This window comes from Sphaerodactylus townsendi, linkage group LG02, assembly GCF_021028975.2.
Source record: "Sphaerodactylus townsendi isolate TG3544 linkage group LG02, MPM_Stown_v2.3, whole genome shotgun sequence".
Taxonomy (NCBI): Eukaryota; Metazoa; Chordata; class Lepidosauria; order Squamata; family Sphaerodactylidae; genus Sphaerodactylus; species Sphaerodactylus townsendi.
The window spans coordinates 168,975,401-168,996,766 of NC_059426.1; the positions used below are offsets into that span (position 1 = coordinate 168,975,401).

The 21,366-nt window shown below is 47.2% G+C and overlaps 1 protein-coding gene across 1 annotated transcript in view; it reads right to left on the minus strand.

The window, feature by feature from the left end:
* The window catches only part of MTHFD1 (methylenetetrahydrofolate dehydrogenase, cyclohydrolase and formyltetrahydrofolate synthetase 1), a 79,907-nt gene that overhangs the window by 47,574 nt on the left and 10,967 nt on the right, over positions 1-21,366 (minus strand). Inside the window, exons 2-7 of the mRNA XM_048484651.1 lie at positions 14,238-14,322; positions 13,201-13,260; positions 9,295-9,348; positions 5,583-5,719; positions 2,552-2,652; positions 1,436-1,572 (exon numbers count right to left, since the gene is read on the minus strand). Coding sequence (XP_048340608.1) covers positions 1,436-1,572; positions 2,552-2,652; positions 5,583-5,719; positions 9,295-9,348; positions 13,201-13,260; positions 14,238-14,322 — 574 coding nt within the window. The remainder of the gene's footprint in view (positions 1-1,435; positions 1,573-2,551; positions 2,653-5,582; positions 5,720-9,294; positions 9,349-13,200; positions 13,261-14,237; positions 14,323-21,366) is intronic.

Here is a 21,366-nt window from a genome sequence, read left to right on the forward strand (position 1 = left end):
GGTGAACTTGGCCCATTCACACTTCCACCCTGGCCTACCTCATCAGGTGGCTGTTGTGAGCATAAAGTGGGAAATAACAGAATGATGGAAGGCAATCAGGGTCCTTCATCTGAGGAGAAAGGGTGGGACATAAACTGAGAGCCAGAGTAGTGGTTAGATTCTCCACTCCTCCACATGAGTGACAGACTCTTATCTGGTGCACTGGATTTGATTCCCCCCTCCTCCATATGAAACCTACTGGGTGACCTTGGGTCAGTCACAGTTCTTTGGAACTCTCTCAGCCCCACCAACCTCACAAGGTATCTGTTGTAAAGGAGTTTAGAAGCTTCCTTGAGTCTCTTTACAGGAGAGAAAAGCAAGGTATAAATCCAAACACTTCTTTTTCTGAACAATAAATTACATGAATCCTGTGAGACAAGGCGCCCAGACCTAGGTGGCCCCATTTATTGATTGATTGATTGATTGATTGATTGATTGATTGATTGATTGATTGAATGAATATACTGCCCTATCCCCGGAGGGCTCAGGGCGGTGAACAATAGAATATCATATATAAAAACATACATATAAGTTAAAAACAATTATTCTAAAACAATGTCCCACAAAACCCATATGCAACCCTCCCAGGAACAAAATAGTGGGTCCCGATGATGTTGGGGACCCCTGTAGAGCAAGGGGGGGCGGGGGCATCCTCAGCGGCTGGCCTCTCCGACTGTCCGGTGGGAAACACCCTCGGAGCCCTTTACAGGCCCTATGAACTCTCCTGCACCACAGGGCCCGGACAGCTGGTAGTAGAGTGTTCCACCAGGCAGGGGCCAGAGCTGTAAAGGCCCTGGCCCGAGTGGAGGCCAGCCGCGTCATTGAGGGGCCAGGGATCTCCAGTAAATTGGCCTCTGCTGAACGCAGAGGTCGACCCGGGACATATGGGGTAATGCGGTCCCGAAGATACAAGGGTCCCAGGCCGCGCAAGGCCTAGCTGATATCATCAGGCCTCAAAATACAGCCTTGGTTAGTATTTGGATGGGAGACCACTAAGGACGTCCAGGGTTGCTACACAGCCGCAAGCAACGGCAAACCACCTCTGAACATCTCTTGCCTGGAAAACCCCTTCAGGGTTATCATTAAATCAGCTGCGACCTGACAGCACTATAAGGCAGGTTAAGTTGACTGTGATGGACCAGAGGGTGACAAAATGAACTTCAGACATAAACAAGTATTTGAACCCAAATCTCACAGGCCCTAGCCCAGCTCTCCAATCGTAACACTGAACTGGCTCCTTATACCTGGGTTATAGCTGACACAAACCTTTGCTTACGTGCCGCTCTGCAGTTTCCAAACATTAAATGCAAATGCCAACCAATAACACAAAGTGTAAAAACATGAGGACCACATTTTCACAGCCTTCCCCACAATAAGAGAAGTTCTCCAATCTCACCTCCTCAGCCAGCGATGCAGTCTTGGAGTGACACGTGGTCACCGTGGCGTGGTTCCATAGCAGAAGGTCATGCATCGGCGCGCCGACTATCTTACTCCGCCCAATCACCACGGCTCTCTTGCCTGCCACTTGGATTCCTGCAAGACAGAACTTCATTTTCAACACTTTGGAACCCTAAAAGGCCTGGATGAAGTTTGCCTGTGAATTTTCTTCCTGTACTCCACGGTCAATCTCTGTGCCGCTGAGAAATGTGAAAACCCAATAGCCAATCGTGTATAGCGGATAAGCTCCAAAACACAAAGATATATCCCGCTGATACACAAGCCTCATCATAAAGTGCACAGTGGGTTTTTTGTGCTTAATGTGATTCCTAACATAGTGTGATTCATAACAAACAATTTAGACATACAATTAAATATACAAACATCCAAGAACCCATTAAGAACGTGGAGGTTTATGCAGTCTGATTATATTAGCTTCCTCCTCTTCTTGGACCAGGAAAACAAAAACAACTCAATTGTCCATGTAAATTTAAAAAATTGCAATTAAGGCACAAGTCTCGGAGGTCATCCAAATAGAATAGACTTCTCATTTCTCTCCGTCTGAGCATCTAAAACAGGCTCTGCATGTATTCCACATTTTCCAAAAAACAATCTTCTTCAGTAGAAGTTCAGCATAAGGCAGTTAGTCATTTGATAAGAGTATCGTAAGCTGTTAAACTCCCTGTCCCTCTTGACCTGAATCCGAGTTATGCCCCGAGTTATTGCATGTCTGTGTCACGAGTAAGAATTGTATGTTTGGCATGTGGATTCTAATCTGGAGAACTGGGTTTGATTCCCCACTCCTCCACCTGAGTGGCGGAGGCTTATCTGGTGAACCGGAATTTGTTTCCGCAGCCCTACATTCCTGCCGGGTGATGTTGGGCTAGTCACAGTTCTTTGGAACTCTCTCATCCCCACCTTCCTTACAAGATGTCTGTTGTGGGGAAAGGAGCTTGTACACCACCTTGAGTCTCTTTACACGAGAGAAAGGTGGGATATAAATCCAAACTCTTCTTCTTCTGCAAATGTCATCCTTCTTGGTGATGGTGATCGCACACGCTCTCTTGGTCCTCACCTGTTTGCCGGATGAGTTCCATGCACCCTTTGGGTGTGCAAGGGATGAAACAGTCGCCCAGGTCTCCTCTGGAAAGCTTTCCTGCATTGATGCTGCTCAATCTGGAAAGGCAAAAAGAACAGCTAAATCAGTGACTTTCCAAGATGCTTAAGACACAGCCAGTGGTGGGATCCAAAAATTTTAGTAACAGGTTCCCATGGTGGTGGGATCTGGAACCGTATGTGAGCCACCACCAATGGGACTGGGCAATGAGGGGGGCGTGGCTGGGCTTTCTGGGGGCGGGGCATTCCTGGTCGGGGCTGTGGCAAGGACGTAGCCGCTGCACCGGTCCTTAGGCGGGAAACGAATGCACGCAGGCGCAGGCCGCCAAGCACGCCAGTGCACCTCCTGCTAGACTGCTTCAAGTTCTGCACGCTACTGCTGAGAGGAGGGGCGTAACTAAGGCAAAAATCACGTGGCAAAATGACCAATTAGTAACCCCCTCTCGGCACACACAAATAATTAGTAGCCTACTCTCGGGAACCTGTGAAAACCTGCTGGATCCCACCTCTGGACACAGCCAACCCCAATTCTCATTAGCTTACATATTTATACGTTGCTTTTCTCCCTGCAGTGGAAACCCAAAGTGGCTTATGTCGTCATTTCCCCCCACCTTCTATTTTATCTTAACATGTGGATTCTAATCTGGAGAATCGGGTTTGATTCCCCGCTCCTCCACCTGAGCGGCAGAGGCTTATCTGGTGAACCAGATGTGTTTCCACACTCCTACATTCCTGCTGGGTGACCTTGGGCTAGTCACAGTTCTCCTGAACTCTCTCAGCCCCACCTACCTCACAAGGTGTCTGTTGTAGGGAGAGGAAGGGAAAGCCACCTTTTGTAAGCCACCCTGAGGCTCCATACAGGAGAGAAAGGTGGAATATAAATCCAAATTATTATTATTCTTGAAAACCCTACTAGACTGCTGTTACTTGACAGCACTGTACATTATCACCAGCAGGGCACTGTTTTCTAATGAGAGATTATCCCTTTTAATCTTGCAGAAGATACTGCTGTAAAGAATTACAGGAGTTTTCTTAGATCATGTACTGATCAAAGGCACGTTTGGGGCTAGTCAACATCCTTGTAGTTAATAAGCAAGAACAAGGGCTAACAGACTGTACTGATTGGGCTTTTTTCCATATCATTATTTACCTGAAGCATTTATTCTCTGGAAAACCATGTTCAAATATGACAACAGCAGTTAACAGAAAAGGGAACCACTGCTTTAGTTAATACCCCGCTCTGACCCTTTCTGTCAGCGCCGTCAGGTGTGGAAAATGGGTGGTGGTTTCTTCCCTCCCAAAAATATTTAGAACATAGGTGTCAAACTCAGGCCCTCCAGATGTTCATGGACTACAGTTCCCAGCAGCCCCTTCTAGTATGGCCAACTGGTCCTGCTGGCATGGCTGATGGGAATCATAGTCCATGAACATCTGGAGGGCCTGAGTTTGACACCTACAAATTAGAACATTCTCTGAGGGGCAATTTCAGTTGAGAAGGAGAAAGAAGAGGAGGAAAGTTAGTTTTTATACCCCGCTTTCCTCTACCGTTAAGGAATCTCTATCAATCTCCTTCCTTCCCCTCCCCACAACAAGCCTCTTGTGAGGCAAGTGGGGCTAAGAAAGTTCTGAGAGAACTGTGACTAGCCCAAGGTCACCCAGCAGACTTCTTGCGGAGAAGTCAAGAAACAAACCCAGTCCATCGTTAATGTGGAAGAGCAGGGAATCAAATCCAGTTCTCTAGAGAGCCAACGTGGTGTGGTGGTTAAGAGCAGGTGCACTCTAATCTGGAGAACCGGGTTTGATTCCCCGCTCTGCCACTTGAGCTGTGGAGGCGTATCTGGTGAACCAGATGTGTTTCCACTGGGTGACTTTGGGCCAGTCATGGTTCTCAGAACTCTCTCAGCCCCACCTGCCTCACAAGGTGTCTGTTGTGGGGAGAGGAAGGCAAAGGAGCTTTTAAGCCACCTTGAGGCTCCTTACAGGAGAGGAAGGTGGGGTATAAATCCAAACTCTTCTTCTTCTAGATTAGAGTCTGCTGCTCTCAACCACTATGCAAGGTAGGGGGAGGGAGATACCGGAAAGGAAAATTCACCCCTAATGGTCTGCTTTTCTCACTGAGAGACAAGGCAGATTGCAGGCCATAAAACAGTGCCGTCAGACAGCACAACCAATGAACAACGCAATAAATCTAGGCTCACACAATTAGAGATCAATGAAAACAAACCATCTAAGGCCGGGACGCTATAAACAACACCGAAAGAGAAATACAAAAGGTAAAGAAAATGCAGCAAAAGCAGGTCACCCACAATCATCACTGCAGAAGACCTTTTACAAAAACTGCCCTCCTGAGCTGTTCTTTCCACTACAGTTCTAATCACGCTTCACCCTGTGAAATGGCAGAAGCAGGGGAGCCTTTGTGGCCTCCTCCACAGGGTGGGAGCCTCCACTGAGAAGGGACACGAACAGGCCACTGCCGACTGTACCGCTTCACAGGGTGGCATTCTCTGAAGGCTTTGCAATGAAGAAGAAGAAGAAGGAGGAGGAGAAGGAGGAGGAGGAGGAGGAGGAGGAGGAGAAGAAGAGGAGGAGGAGGAGTTTGGATTTATATCCCCCCTTTCTCTCCTGCAGGAGACTCAAAGGGGCTGACAATCTCCTTGCCCTTCCCCCCTAACCACAAACACTCTGTGAAGTAGGTGGGGCTGAGAGAGCTCCGAGAAGCTGTGACTAACCCAAGGTCACCCAGCAGGCGTGTGTGGGAGTATACAGGCGAATCTGAATTCCCCAGATAAGCCTCCACAGCTCAAGGGGCAGAGCTGGGAGTCAAACCCGGTTCCTCCAGATTAGATACACGAGCTCTTAACCTCCTACGCCACTGCTGCTCCAATGAGAGAGCTGGTTCTACAGGTTTGGGTGTCCGTTCAGGGCTTTGCAGGCTATAACCGGAACCTTGTATTGGACTCGGCCACAAGCAAAAAGACAAACAAGCTTACCCATCCACGTCCTTCTCGGGTGCCACGGCGTTGGTTATTTTCTCGGTGTTGATGGGCTTGTTCGAATCCAGAGGCAGTTGCACGATAAACCCATGAATGGCCGGATCTTCGTTCAGCGCATTAATGCACCTCAGCACCTGAGCATTTAAAGGACGAGCAATCAGGAGGGAATAAACTTCAGAGGGTATTGTCAAAAAGCTTTCACGGCAGGAATAAACTGGTGGTTGTGGGTTTTCTGGGCTGCGTGGCCGTGGTCTGGTAGATCTTGTTCCCGATGTTTCGCCTGCATCTGTGGCTGGCATCTTCAGAGGTGTATCACAAAGAGAAGTATGTTACACACTGTGTCCAGAAGCATGGAGACATGCCGGACACAGTGTGTAACACACTTCTCTTTGAGGCCAGCCACAGATGCAGGCGAAACATTAGGAACAAGAAGAAGAAGAAAAGTTTGGATTTATATCCCCCCTTTCTCTCCTGTAAGGAGACTCAGGCTTACAATCTCCTTGCCCTTCCCCCCTCACAACAAACACCCTGTGAGGTAGGTGGGGCTGAGACAGCTCCGAGAAGCTGTGACTAGCCCAAGGTCACCCAGCTGCCGTTTGTGTGGGAGTGCACAGGCTAATCTGAATTCCCCAGATAAGCCTCCACAGCTCAGGCGGCAGAGCGGAGAATCAAACCCGGTTCCTCCAGATTAGATACACGAGCTCTTAACCTGCTACGCCACTGCTACCTCCTACCAGACCACGGCTACACAGGCCAGAAGACCCACAACAAGCTTCAGAATGTTTGTGCTGGAAAGAAAAACAAGTTAGGCCTCACTCGGAGTGCTGTTTTTAGTTTTGGGCACCACAGTTGAAGGAGGATACTGACAAATTGGAATGCGCTTTACCCGCATCACCGCCCTGGGCCATCACAGCCGCTATTCTTCTTTAAACAAACAAAAAAACGCACTGAGGAGACTCAATCATGGATCTGCAGTGCTTTATCTGGTGAAGAGAGTGGCGGTTAAAACATTTTGGCAGAACGGACAGGTTGCTGCTTTTAAATAAATCTTGTGTTTTTATTCTGTCCGTTGTTTTCATTTTCGCAGCTTCTTCTCACTGGAGCCGAAGGATATGTTAAACCAACACACACATGCACAAATGACATTGAATACAAGTCAAATAAATAGATAGGATTGTGACACTGTGGTTGCACTGGTATATTTCTATATACATTTCACAACCCTTTTCAGGAGTGGACACATTATTCCGGCCTCTTTCTCTCAGCCCTGAAACACCCAAAACATACCTCTACAGGAGCAGCAGTGGTGTAGTGGTTAAAAGCAGGTGTACTCTAATCTGGAGGAACCAGGTTTGATTCCCCGCTCTGCTGCCTGAGCTGTGGAGGCTTATCTGGGGAATTCAGATTAGCCTGTACACTCCCACACACGCCAGCTGGGTGACCTTGGGCTAGTCACAGTTCTTCTGAACTCTCTCAGCCCCACCTACCTCACAGGGTGGTTGTTGTGAGGGGAAAAGAGAAAGGAGTTTGTAAACCCCTTTGAGTTTCCTTGCAGGAGAGAAAGGGGGGATATAAATCCAACACTTATTCTTCTTCTATAGTTTACACTGAACTGTACACCATACATCTGTCCCACTTTGGTAGCCACTTTCCCTTGCGCAATGAGCTTTTGGTTTTTTGAATCTTTCCACAGCAGGGGAAAAGACCAATCATACACAGGACAGATTTTTGGAAACCAACCTATCCCCCTTTCCTACACAAACTACAGCTGTGGGCAGCAACAGGTATGTTTCCATCCTAGATGGTTCCCTTTCTTTCCCCTCCCTTATTTAGTTATATTGAATTTGTTTTAAAATATAGGATTAAGAACTTTCTGAGCCATTCCATCCTCAGTTAGGCCAAGCACCATTTTTATACCTTTTATATGTTTTTGCATACTATTGTTTATTATAGTTTTGTTGTTTTTATATGGTTGTGAGCCACTCTGGGTTCCCTGCAGCAAGGGGGGGGGGGGAGGGGAGCGGAATGCAAATCAAATCAATAAATAAACTCAACTATCATTTCCAACTATTTCTGCATCCTCAAGTAAAGGTGTCACATATTTCATAAAGAGACTGGGTTTTGGTACACAATGTAAGCTTAAAAGGTAAATGCAGGTTAGCCAATTGATGGGAACCTCAAGTATATATTGTAGTGAGACAGATGAATGATGATGATGATGATGATGATGATGATGATGATGATGATGATGATGATTTATAAACCACCCTCCCCCGGAGGGCTCAGGGGGGTGACAAAACATATAGATAGAGCACAAAATAAAATCAATAATATCAAAATTAATTAAATAGATCATTAAATAGTGGCTCTATACATGTTAAAACCCCATTAAAATGCAGCGTCCTAATATCAGATGTACCGATGGCGTCCTACTAATAAATCCCCTAAGAAAAGGGGGAGGGGGGACGGCAGTGTCCACAGATGTTATAGAAAGGGGGGGGGGCATCAGCGGCTGGTCTCCCCAAAGGCCCGGTGGAACAGCTCAGCCTTGCAGGCCCTGCGAAATTCATTAAGATCCCGCAGGGCCCGCGTAGCTGGAGGTAGAGCGTTCCACCAGGCAGGGGCCAGAGCTGTAAAGGCTCTGGCCCGGGTGGAGGCCAGCCGCATCATTGAGGGGCCAGGGACCACCAGCAAATTGGCCTCTGCTGAGCGCAGGGGCCGATTCGGGACATATGGGGCAAGACGGTCCTGCAGGTACGGCATAATGATATGTCGGAGTATGTGATAAAGCCTGAATCTGGAGATGGTCCAGAAAGAATGCTCCACAAAAATACGTTAGGTTCATGTGGCTTCCTTTCTCCATCTTCTGATGAGAGTTTGGGCTATAGCATAAATTCTAATGATGAGTTCCTTAAAGTGATGTTGCTGCATTGCACAACACCGCATTTTCTTCTCTTAATCCACATGCTGAAAAATATTCACCTGCTAGACTTACCAAAAACATTGCACAGTGAGCCTCAAACTAGAAGAAGAGGAGGAGGAGGAGGAAGTGAAGGAGGAGTTCAGATTTATATCCCGCCTTTCTCTGCTGTAAGGAGACTCAAGGTGGCTTACAAGCTCCTTTCCCTTCCTCTCCCCACAACAGACACCTTGTGAGGCAGGTGGGGCTGAGAAAGTTGAGAGAGAGGTCTTTTTAACTAGAGATGCCAGGGGTTGAACCTAGGACCATGGTGGCGAACCTTTGGGACTCCAGATGTTATGGACTACAATTCCCATCAGCCTTTGCCAGCATGGTCAATTGGCCAATTGGCAAGGGCTGATGGGAATTGTAGTCCATAACATCTGGAGTGCCAAAGGTTCGCCACCACTGACCTAGGACCATCTGCGTGCAAAGCTGAGGTTCCGCCTTTCAATCAAATTTAGCCAATCATGTACGAAAGGCGGCACAACATGGTGATAACGCTTCCTGGCCAAAGTATGTTCCAGTCAGATTCGAAAGGTTAGCCACAGCCAGAAGGCAGGCAGATTTTCAAAACACTTTTAACTTCCCTCAAGCTGTAATAAAATATCATTCAGACACCATGCGGCGAGATCAAAAGACGTAGCTGTCAAGAGAGAACGGCAGGATTATCCTGTCAAACTTTATCACGTACGCCTACCCCCACAAATACACACCCACGCGTACAACATTCAAAGTGAAAGAAGCTACCTCAGCTTCCGACGCGGTATTTGGCAGCTTGATGTGATTGGCGTTGATCCCGATCTGGAATAGAAAGAAGGTCCGGGAATCATTAGGTTTTATGAGTCGCATCGTGATTATATGAAAAGGGGGAGGGGCAAATAATGGTCTCCTCTTGCAAGGTTCATCAACATTCCCATACTGTGACCCCCCAAAACCCACATTGTTCTGTTGTCATGGCAACACTTCCTGAGCGGAGAAGGCCCGCCATTAGTTTTTATACCCTCCCGAACGGTACTTTTATCCTGTTCACTCACCCAACTGGCTGTTGCTTCAGTACCATATTTATTTTTTAAATTATTTTTAAATTATTTTTCAACATATTAAGCAGATCAGGAAAAAGAAAATAATAGAAAACAGTAAAAATTACACTACAGCATAGAAGATATCTATCAACCTTATCCTAAGTACTTAATACATAACGGATCCCAAAATAGATTTTTTTTGCTAGAGAGACCTTATAATATAATCTTTGTCTTTTGTTTGCTCCAAATTACTACTCCAATTATTATATCTTAGATATTAATTTTTCAATGCTTGAATGATCTTATATTTACATGATCGATTCAGATACATATAAAGGGCCATATATTTTTGTTTCCTAGTTAAGTCCCATTCACCAAAAGATTTTTCCCGAAAAACCCACGAAAACTCAACATTTTTCATTCCTGTTCATTGCTCTCCATTGAGCTTCAAAGCAAAATATTAAAACCGGCCTATGAATGGTGACACTGTCATACATCCAATCAAATCTGGCCCCATGGGGACATCACTGAGGGCAAATGGAGTTACTGCTAAGCCATGTACGGAGCAGAACAGGCAGCCGGGTTCACCGAAACATCTGGTGCCCTGGACACATCTCTAAGGCACTCACATTTTTATCCCATTTCTCACAATACTAGAACCAGGGGGCATTCATTGAAAAGGAAACACTTCTTCACACATTGTGTGATTGGTGTTTGGAATATGCTGCCACAGGAGGTGGTGATGGCCACTCACCTGGATAGCTTTAAAAGGGGCTTGGACAGATTTATGGAGGAGAAGTCGATCTATGGCTACCAATCTTGACCCTCCTTGATCTGAGATTGCAAATGCCTTAACAGACCAGGTGCTTGGGAGCAGCAGCAGCAGAAGGCCCTTGCTTTCACCTCCTGCACGTGAGCTCCCAAAGGCACCTGGTGGGCCACTGCGAGTAGCAGAGTGCTGGACGAGATGGATTCTGGTCTGATCCAGCAGGCTAGTTCTTATGTTCTTATCCTTCCTCCAAAGAACACTAGGTGGCAAACAGAGCTCTTTATCCTCACATCAGGCCTACGAGGTAGCTTCCATGTGGGAGAACATCTATCTCAATGTCCCCCAGACAGTTTGATGGTTGAGGGAAGATTTGAAGCTGGATGCTAGTCTGAGATCCTAGACAATGTACCACACTGACTCACTGCCACACATCAAGCCCACGTCGGGAAAGTGAGGAAAACGTTATAAGCTGCACACACGCAGGATGTGGAGGGAGGCTTCCTTCGTGGCAACCTGACCCTGTTCAATTCTCAAGTTGAGTCAGGTCAACAGTGAGCAGCAGTGGCGTAGGAGGTTGTGTATCTAACCTGGAGGAACCGGGTTTGATTCCCAGCTCTGCCGCCTGAGCTGTGGACGCTTATCTGGGGAATACAGATTAGCCTGTACACTCCCACACACACCAGCTGGGTGACCTTGGGCTAGTCACAGCTTCTCGGAGCTCTCTCAGCCCCACCTACCTCACAGGGTGTTTGTTGTGAGGGGGGAAGGGCAAGGAGATTGTAAGCCCCTTTGAGTCTCCTGCAGGAGAGAAAGGGGGGATATAAATCCAAACTCCTCCTCCTCCTCCTCCTCCTCCTCTTCTTCTTCTCTAGAGATGCAAGATTTAAGTACAAAGCATGTAAGAGTACTATCTGAACGCTGGGGGCGGGGGCAGGGCTGAAGCCGCTGTCATGGATGGCACCTGGTGATTGAGATGCAGTCCGAACTCCTGGCCCTGGCTACATAAAATATAGACAGCGCTTGTATCTAGGTGATTGAGATGCACTCACATCCATCTAACTGCCTTTAGATATATGCACTCTGCCTGCTAAATATAACCAATGAGTTAATCAAACGGTCTTTCCTTGATCTCACTTTTATGGTTTCACACGCTTGGTAGATAACTAGGCTTACCCCTGACACCTTCTACTCCCATGGGAAGCGGGATGTTTCCGTTGCTCTGTGGGGGTAGGAGGTCAGGTGCCTTTCTCTCTTTCTGTCACTGACCTTGGGCCGCATTTAGGCTTCGATGTAACTCTTTCTCACATTCTCTGGGAAAATGGGAGGGAGGATTGTTTCTGGATAAAGGGGGGTCGCAAAAGCCAAGTCTGCCAGATCTGGCTTCTTGCAAGCTGGGTGCTTTGTTACCTCTCCAATAAACTCTTCTGATCAACCATCCTGAGCCTGTTTATTGATTCAAGGATCGAGACCTAACAGCTGCATTGGAAAGGGCAGAAGGAGTGCGCCTGTGTCCATGTAACAATGCCGAGTGACTCACCCTGGCAGGAAGCCGCCACAGTGCCCAAACCCCAGCCCCTCAATGATGCGGCTGGCCTCCACTCGGGCCAGAGCCTTTACGGCTCTGGCGCCGGCCTGGTGGAACACTCTCCCTCCAGCTGTCCGGGCCCTGCGGAACCTTGGGGATTTCCGCAGGGCCTGTAAGACTGAGTTGTTCCACCGGGCCTTTGGAGAGACCGGCCGCTGAGGGTGCCCCTGCCCCCTCCTCTTTACCCCCACGGGCCCTAATACCATCAGGACCCATCATTTTTCATTAGGAGGGTTTCGTAAGGGTGCGGGCGATGTTTTAAGATACGACTGCTGTTTTAATTATATGCATGTTTTCAGATGATGTTTTATCTGTACACCACCCTGAGCCCTTCGGGGATAGGGCGGTATATCAAATTTAATAAATAATAATAAAATAATAATAATAACTAGGCACCACCACAATTGCCTGAGCTGGCACGAAGGGGGTGTTCTGGCAGCCTTCCTGGAGTCGGCTCCCAATACACTATGCGGTTTCCTGGGGGAGTAAACCTTTTTCACCTTCTCCTCTTCGGAGGCAGTGCGGTGCCGCCGTCTCCGGATACCACTGCACCCACCCTTTGGATTGGGCTGTTAGAGACCACCAAGGTTTTGTTGGGTGTGTCAGCAAACAGAAATTGGAAGAAGGCAGAGTTTTACCAGGCCAGGCAGGCTGGGAGCAAGCTTAATCCATCGCCTCGAGCTGACGAGGCACAGAAACCTCTTTAAATAAATTACCGTATATATTAGTGTATAAGCCGAGTTTTTCAGCCCTGTTTAAAGGCTGGGAAAAGCCCCCTCGGCTTATACGCAAGTCACCGTTTTCACAAGGAGGCTGGGGGCGGGGCTGGGACAACCTCCCTGCCAAGCTGCTTGTTGAGGGTGAAGGGGGAACCCTGACTGGCTGGGCTTCCTCAAACCCTGCAGAAGGAGCTCCTTATTTGGGCAGTGACATCAGGGGGTCACTGCCCAAATGAGGAACTCCCTCTGCCTGCCGGCTGGGTTTGACAAAGCCCAGCTAGCCGGCAGGCAGAGGGAGCTCTTTATTTGGGCAGTGACTCCCCCTGATGTCACTGCCCAAACAAGGAGCTCCCTCTGCCTCCCGGCTTCCCACCCTCGGCTTATACCCGAGTCAATAAGTTTTCCCAGGTTTGGGCAGTAAAATTGGGTGCCTCAGCTTATACACGAGTTTATATGGCACTAACAAAACCGTGTATTGCAGCAACCCCCTCTCCCCATCATTCTGTGCAAACAGAAGAAAAAAACACAACCCTCTGGTACAATGGGAAGAAATATTACCTCAGCCGCCGCCTTCAGCTTCATGCTAATGTAGAGATTTGAATCATCCCGATCACCAACCTTAAAAGAATGGAAATGGTCACTGAGGGAAATCGGACTGTTTCATTCCAGTCTATTTTATCCTACCCTCCCTTTGGTGAGCTCAGGGTAGCAGCGGTCAGCCAGCAGGCTTCATGTGCAGGAGCAGGGAAACAAATCCAGTTCACCAGATAAGAGTCAGCCGCTGCTGCGGAGGAGTGGGGAATCAAACCCAGTTCTCCAGATCAGAGCCCATTGGCCTTAACCACTATACGACGCTGCCTCTGTGGAGCAAATGGTTGCTTAGCAGGGTGGACTCTATAGCACTGTACTTTGCTGAGGTCTCTCCCCTCCTCAAAACCCGCCCTCCACAGGATCAAGCCCAAATCTCCAGGGATTTCTCTAACACAGGATTGGCAACCCAGAACTAGTAACTAAGTGGAGAGGAAACTGCCTGACAGAGGGGTTGGGGGAAAGGAAGGGGAAAGATTAACTACCACAGCGGTGGCAAACCTATGGCACAGGTGCCAGAGGTGGCACTCAGAGCCCTTTCTGTGGGCACACGTGTACAGAGTTCATCATGGGGGGGAGGTGGAAAATCACCCTCCCCCCACACACACATCTAGGCTAGCCTGGGTACGATCCTTTACCTGGGAGTAAGCTCAGTTGCTGGCAATGGGGCTTGCTTCTGAGTAAACCCTCCTAGGGTCGTGATTCACCCATTCAAAGCGTTGCACGGTTGCTTCACCAAGCTTACTCACGAGTAACGTGCGCCTCGGAGCCAACCGTTTTTTCTAAACTAAAACCTCAGTATTCAGGTTAAATTGCAATAAATAAGTGGGTTTTGGGTTGCAATTTGGGCACTCGGTCTCGAAAAGGTTCGCCATCGCTGAACTACTACCGCCAACTTTCATGCCCATCTCTGAAAGAGAAGTCAGGGCTATTGAACAAATGCTGAAAAAACGGGGACCGGGAAGGGGGGGGGGAAATGGGGACGACAACGATGACATCACTGATACCTGCAAAATTGCAAGGCCTGGCCTGAATCCCGGAACTCTCTCCTTTAAGGTTGCCACTTGGCTCTTCAATCTCTCCCGTACTTGCCTAGAAGAGGAGATGGGGACATGGGAGGAAGAGAGAGAGAAAAAGCAAATTCAGTTGACAAATCCTGAACTGGGAACACGCAACGCAAAAAAAAAAAAAGGACTAAGAGTAGGGTTGCCAACCTCCAGGCGGGCCCTGGAGACCTCCTGGAATGACAATCGTTCTCCAAACTACAGAGATGAGTCCCCCCTGGAGAAAAGGCAGTTTTGAAGGGTGGCGTTTATGATGTCATACCCCACCTCCCCACCCCACCTCCGCCCAAAAATCTCCAAGTGGATCTCAACCCACAACTGGCAACCCTAACTATGTATTGTCGAAGGCTTTCACGGCCGGAATCACTGGAGTGCTGTGCGGTTTCCGGGCTGTATGGCCGTGTTCTAGCAGCATTCTTGCCTGCATCTGTGGCTGGCATCTTCAGAGGATCTGATGTAGGAAAGGAAAGCAAGTGGAGTATATATACTGTGAGGTCAATAGGTGAGGCCATCTGAATAGAAGTAGCTTGGCATGTGAGTAACAATGAAGTCTGTGGCATGTGAGTCACAATGAAGATAGCCAGGTCAATAGGTGAATGCATCTGAATAGAAGTAGCCTGGCCTTTGTTCCCTTTGATTGCTATTATCTATAGTCATCCTGTGTTTGTGTGGAGCTGATTAGTCACTGTCTTAATTCTAGAGTTTTTCAACACTGGCAGCCAAATTCTGTTCATTTTCATGGTTCGTTCGTTCGTTCGTTCCTTCCTTCCTTCCTTCCTGTTGAAATTGAAATTGTTCATTGTGACTCACGTCAGGAGAGAATACTGCTAGAACACGGCCATACAGCCCGGAAACCACACAGCACTCTAACCCTAACTATGTTTCTGAGAGGCACCAAACCTGGAATCTGCATTATCCGATCAGACAAGACCTAACCCCCAATTGTATAAGTGGGCTGTGCTGACTGAATGAAGAAAAGCACTCTGCATATGCCCAGGTATACCCTTTGCCATTACTTGAAGGTTCGTCCCAAAATTATACGTCAGGAGGACTACTGGATGACCATAATAAAGGAGGTATTCATCAGTCAGAGGTAACAAAATGTAAAATTGGTTCTATGTTCTATGGCGGACTGCCTGGTACTTTTATCAGGACTTGGGCGTCTAGTATTCTGAATAAAACCACCCAATTTTGAGCTACAAAGAGGCACACCTACAAGAATGTTTCAAGAGACTTTTACTATGGTCCCAAACAGAGGGGTATAGTTTTCACAGAAAAAACACTGAAACTTTGACTTATATGATCACAAAGCCAATGAAATGTGGCGCAATGTGTACTAAACGTGGTTCATTCATACATACGACGTCAAAAATCTCATGCTTTAAAGAGCAGGTTCTGGGTCTATGAGACACGTGACCTCAAACCACAATTCAGACAAGTTCGAAGACATGTTCACAGCTCATTTCAAATCTGTAAGGTTTAAGAAAGGCTTGAGCAGGGGAACGGGAGCATCAGTAGGTTTCTATAATAGTCACCCTGAAAGAGCAGAATCTGAATACCCCAAATCCAACCTTAAAAAAATAAATCATGTTACAGTGCCATCTAGTGAGCACAAGGTCAATTGCAGGAAACCAGAAAGTCCCACATTTTAATTGTTAATTTCATGACAGTATTTTGTCAAAAGCCTTCATGGCCAGGATCAACTGGCTGTTGTTTGTTTTCTGGGCTGCGGGGCCACAGTCTGGTAATTTTTGCTCTAAACATTTATCTCGCATCTGTTGCTGCCATCTTTAGACACATGTCAAGGTAAGATGTCACAGATGCGGGAAAACACTCATAGATGCCAGTCATAGATGCGGGCAAAAAACATTAGGAGCAAAAATTACCAGCCGCATCCACACAGCCCAGAAAACCCACAACAGTCACTTGACAGTGTTTGCTGCAGCAATTATAATGATGTGACAAAGCATAAGAACATAAGAACAAGCCAGCTGGATCAGACCAGAGTCCATCTAGTCCAGCTCTCTGCTACTCGCAACACTATGAAATTAAAACTCTGGATCAAGCAGCGCACTGAGATTCTTTTTAAAAGTAAAAATGCATTGGGGGGGAGGGCTGTTCCCTCTCTTTCCACTGTGGCTTCCTCCACTTTTAAATTGGGTCAAGACAACTCTGCTTTCCCACAACATACAAATGCAGGCATATGGATGAGTCCTCAATTCTCCTGCCCCTACCAACCAGCATCTTAAACCAGAGTTTAATCCAAGTTTACAATCCCATTTAGCAGAGGGGAACCCCAGCTCCAGGTTAACACACGTACCTGCCTCTGTATGTCCCAGGTAACTGGAATTACTTTCCCCTGCATAAGCAAAGGGAGAAAGGGCCATGATTCTGACCACCAGTCAGGTGTGTGTACATCTCTACCTATCTGCAGTTGAGCATGGCATCAGAAAGAAGCCGACATTTGAAGACAGCATCCTGGAAGAGACTTCAGACTTTCTACCATCCAGGGTCTGTGCTCAAAAATGCAGCGCTGGCTTTGAAAATAAAGATGAACCTATTTATTGTTTCTGTTTGCCAGCCTTGGATTAGGCCAGAATGTTAACAATTCACATACCACTATGTGCAAGATCATCCTAAACAGCTGCCCCCTTCTCAGTGGCGCACCTGTAATGGAGACATGGGGAGTCAAATGTCCCTGGGCGCCCCCTTGTGGGGGGCACAAGAAATGCAGGTCCGTTTGAGGGCTTTTTTGTATTTTTAGTGTTTTTTCCCCATTTTTGGCCTTCAAAGGATGCAGTTTTTAGGCTAGCAGCACCAAAATTTCAGGGATTTTTCGGGAGACTCTCCTGATGATTTCACCCAGGTTTGGTGAGGTTTGGTTCAGGGGGTCCAACGTTATGGACTCCAAAAGTGGGTGCCCCATCCCCCATTGTTTTCAATGGGAGCTAATAGAGATGGGGGCTACACCTTTGAGGGTCCATAACTTTGGACCCCTTGAACCAAAGTTCACCAAACCTGGGTGATATCATCAGGAGGGTCTCCTGAAGATACTCTGAAATTTTGGTGCCGCTATCTTAGTAATTGCACCCCTGACAGCAGGCACCCCCCAAATCTCCCCAGTTTCTCCTTTTAAATCCCCCCCTTCGGCATGGATTTAGACTGAGATCCTCAGTTTAAACATTGAAAGTGATGCTGTTTCAGGGTGGGGGATAATCCACCCCAAAACAGCATCACTTTCAATGTTGTTTTAACTGGGGACCCCAGATTCTTCCTTTAAGGTAGATTTAAAAGGAGAATCTGGGCTTCCAAGTTTAAACACCATTAAAAGTGATTCTGTTTGGTGGTGGATTCCAGAATCACAGTCGCCGCTTGGAGGGGGGGCACAAACTCAGATTTTGCACAGGCTCCATTTCCCCTAGATACGCCTCTGCCCCTTCTAAGATAGTAGACTTAACAGACTTAGAAGGATATAACTCTGCACTGCAAATCTGCATAACCAGAAATGATTTCTGCATTTGTCATCTCCCCTACTTCCAGTGAGCTCAGAAAAGAGGATTATTCCACTTCAGTCACACACAGCAACTTTGAGAGGTGGGGGTGAGGTGAGGACAAAGGGGAGAGATTTTTAACCAAGCCCTCCGGACCCAAGTCTTGCGCTCACTCTTACACTTTGCTCAGAGTTACAGAAACAAGCTGTTCCAACTAATTGTGGTGGGTTTTCTGGGCTGTTTGGCCGTGGTCTGGTGGATCTTATTCCTAACGTTTCACCTGCATCTGTGGCTGGCATCTTCAGAGCTGTATCACAGAGGGAAGTCTGTTACACACTGTGTCCAGAGAGAAGGGAACAGACTTCCCTCTGTGACACACCTCTGAAGATGCCAGCCACGGATACAGGTGAATCGTTAGGAACAAGATCCACCAGGCCACGGCCACACAGCCCGGAAAACCCACCACAACCAGTTGAATCCGGCCGTGAAAGCCTTCGACAATACGAGCTATTCCAAATTTATTTGCATCCCGCCGCAGTGCAACCAAACGGCAGATTTTTGTGCAAAGGAAGCAGGAGTCTGCCTGTGCCGGGGGAGACGATAGGGACTCCTAAGAACGGGAGCCGGAATCTCTTGCTTCATGCCCAGCCTGACTCCGACGACACAGCATGGATTCATCAAAGTCACATGAGCCAAGGGGCTTGTGATGCTACTCCTGGTTTACACGACGGAGAGCCCTCCCTTTCCCTGGGAAGGTCACCCTCCCATGCCCATCTTGTTAACACCAGGAAAATAGGAAAAATATTTTCCTGAGCCTGCCACTGAACTACACTGGCTAAGGATCAGAGCAAAGGATCAGAGCAAAGAGACCAGTGTTGTCCAAAAGTCTCCATAAGGCCTGGAAAGAACATGTATATATGAATGTGCTGATGCTTCACATGGTTTCCTTCTTGCCTTTGTCCCTTTTAAGGTTTAATGTAAGCCCCTCAGTGTTGGATTTATTATTTGCCAAATGTTTAGGATTATACTTTAGCTAGGTTCTCCAGTTGATTTAAGGTTTTGTTACTGTTAATTTAGGATACTCTTGCTTATATGTACATGGGCTTGTACTGTATTGGGGGTTCTTTAAGATTTCCTCTAATGTTTAAGTTTAGAAATGTTATTTTAGATATCTGTATCTGTTGGGAAACACAGCATCTTGTAACAGCTGATATTAAGGCCCAAGGAAGTTAGTCCTGGAATTCAGTTTGGACCAACACCCAGGTAATCCCATCTTCACCAACAAAAGGGCCTTTTGACTAACAAAGGATGGACTCAGGGTGTGGACTGACTGTTGGAAGATGTCACCCTGTTTTGCTATTGGACTGTTTGAAGTTTTACTCTCAGGATCCAGAAGCTCATTGGACTGTTCACATCCTTACTTTCAGGATCCAAGAATTCATTGGATCATTCAAACTTGTTTCTGTCTAACACTCCCAAGGAACCACCTCAGGCAAGAAGGTGCAACCTTTTTTTTCTGGGATTTGATCTCATCAGCATGTGCAAAAGGATTGTTTTCTCCCTTTGGTGTTCTAGGATATTTTCTTTGTATTAGATGGAAGGAGACCGCCCCCTTCCTGGTTTTTGCACTATGGGGGTGGGACTGCCCTAGACCCCCTTTCTGGGTTAGTGGGGAAATGTATAAAAGGGGCTGATGCACAGCCATGTATGGGTCCTTTTTGCTGAGCTGTGCCAAGAAATCACTTGCCAATAAAGAAATCACTTGCCAAGAAATCACTTGCCAATCACTCCCTGCTTTTGAAGAAACTCTGCCTTTCCTCCTTGCCTTGCTGCCACGAGCTGAAATCACTTGAAATCACTCCTAGAAATCACTTTATGTTACCGGGGCAGCGGTAACAATCTGACCTCTTCCCTCGCTTCTCCTCTCTAGGGCCCCTTCCGCACATGCAGAATAATGCACCTTCAATCCACTTTCACAATTGTTTGCAAGTGGATCTTGTTAGAATATTTGGCATTCCCTTGTGATTCTTTCTACAAGTTCTTGCAGGAGTAAGATAGCTGCACCCTTTGGTTTGTGTCTGTTAATGCAGGGCAGGTGAGCTGTTAACTGGGAGTCACCTTCATTGTCTGGATATAATGGCTAGCTTTGTATGCAGCATCCCTTTCCACTCTCTCCTCCTCTCCCCTTTTTTATCCTGATGCTGTAATTCTGATGCTGTTTTGCTGTTTGATTCTGCAAGCGTGTTTGCTCGCGTGCGCATTTTACACGTGACTATTTTTTTGTCTTCCTCTTCTGTCAAATATATTTTGATTGATTGATTGAATTTATAGGCCGCCTCATCCCGGAAGGGCTCGAGGCGGCTCCCAACATGGCTGTTCCCAACAGCAAATAACACAACATAAAAGTTAAGCCATTAAAACTCAGCAGCAATTAATAAATAAATTAAAACAACCAGATTGTGTAAACACATATATACACAGGCGCCCGATTATTAAAGACACTTTCCTTTTTTTATGACCCTGTTGCATTTTACTCTGCTGAGAACTGGGTAATTTCAGTTCTTCTATCAGGTTTTGCTATTCCGCACAGTAAAATCCAGCGGCAAAGAGCATTGAAAAGTGGATTGAAAGTGCATTATTCTGCATGTGCGGAAAGGGCCTAGGCTCCATGTATTGTACCACAAGCAACTGCAAACTCGAGTTCTATTTGCCAACCACAGAGTTTCAAGTCAAGAGACGTTCAGAGATGGTTTGCCACTCCCACCCACGTCACACCCATGGTACTCCTTGGAAGTTGAGCCTGAGAGGGCATGACTCACCCAAGGTCACCCTGCAAGTTTCCATGGCAGACTGGGGATTCAAACCTGGGTTTCCCAAATCCACGTTGGACACCTTAACCACTACACTACACTGCCTCTCAGAGCTCATTTCTAAAGTGACGTAAACCTGGTTAGCCATCAGCTTTGCACCTTCCTGCCCTCCTCCGTTCATGCAACGACACCAAGACTGGCTGTTGTGGGTTTTGCAGGCTGTGTGGCCGTGGTCTGGTAGTTTTTGCTCCAAACGTTTCGCCTGCCTCTATGGCTGGTATCTTCAGAGGCATGTCACTCTGAGGCACTTTGGGAGCAAAAACTACTAGACCACGGCCACACAGCCTGCAAATCCCACAACGGTCAGTTGATTCTGGCTGGGAAAAGCCTTCAACAATTAGAGCACCAACTCCAACCATGGAAAATCTTCAGCTAGCTCATTTGTTGTAGCAGCCAAACACAGGCTCCTTATCAAACCAAGATCCACTTATTTTCCAAGAGACAAATTTCCAGGAAAGGAACCGCCCACGCTATGTTCAGGCATCACACATAATTCCAACTTGGCGTAACATGGGAAGGAAATATGCCAAAAGGACTGCTAATAAGATTTGCATCCATAATGACTGGGCTCTCCCACCCTCTTTCCTTTGCACAGAGAATCAAGCCTAGGGAACACAAAAGCTCGCAGGCTATTTTGAGATTTACTTTGTCACCACTCCGCAGACAACTTATGGCAACCCTGTAGGGCTTTCAAGGCAAGAGACTTTTAAA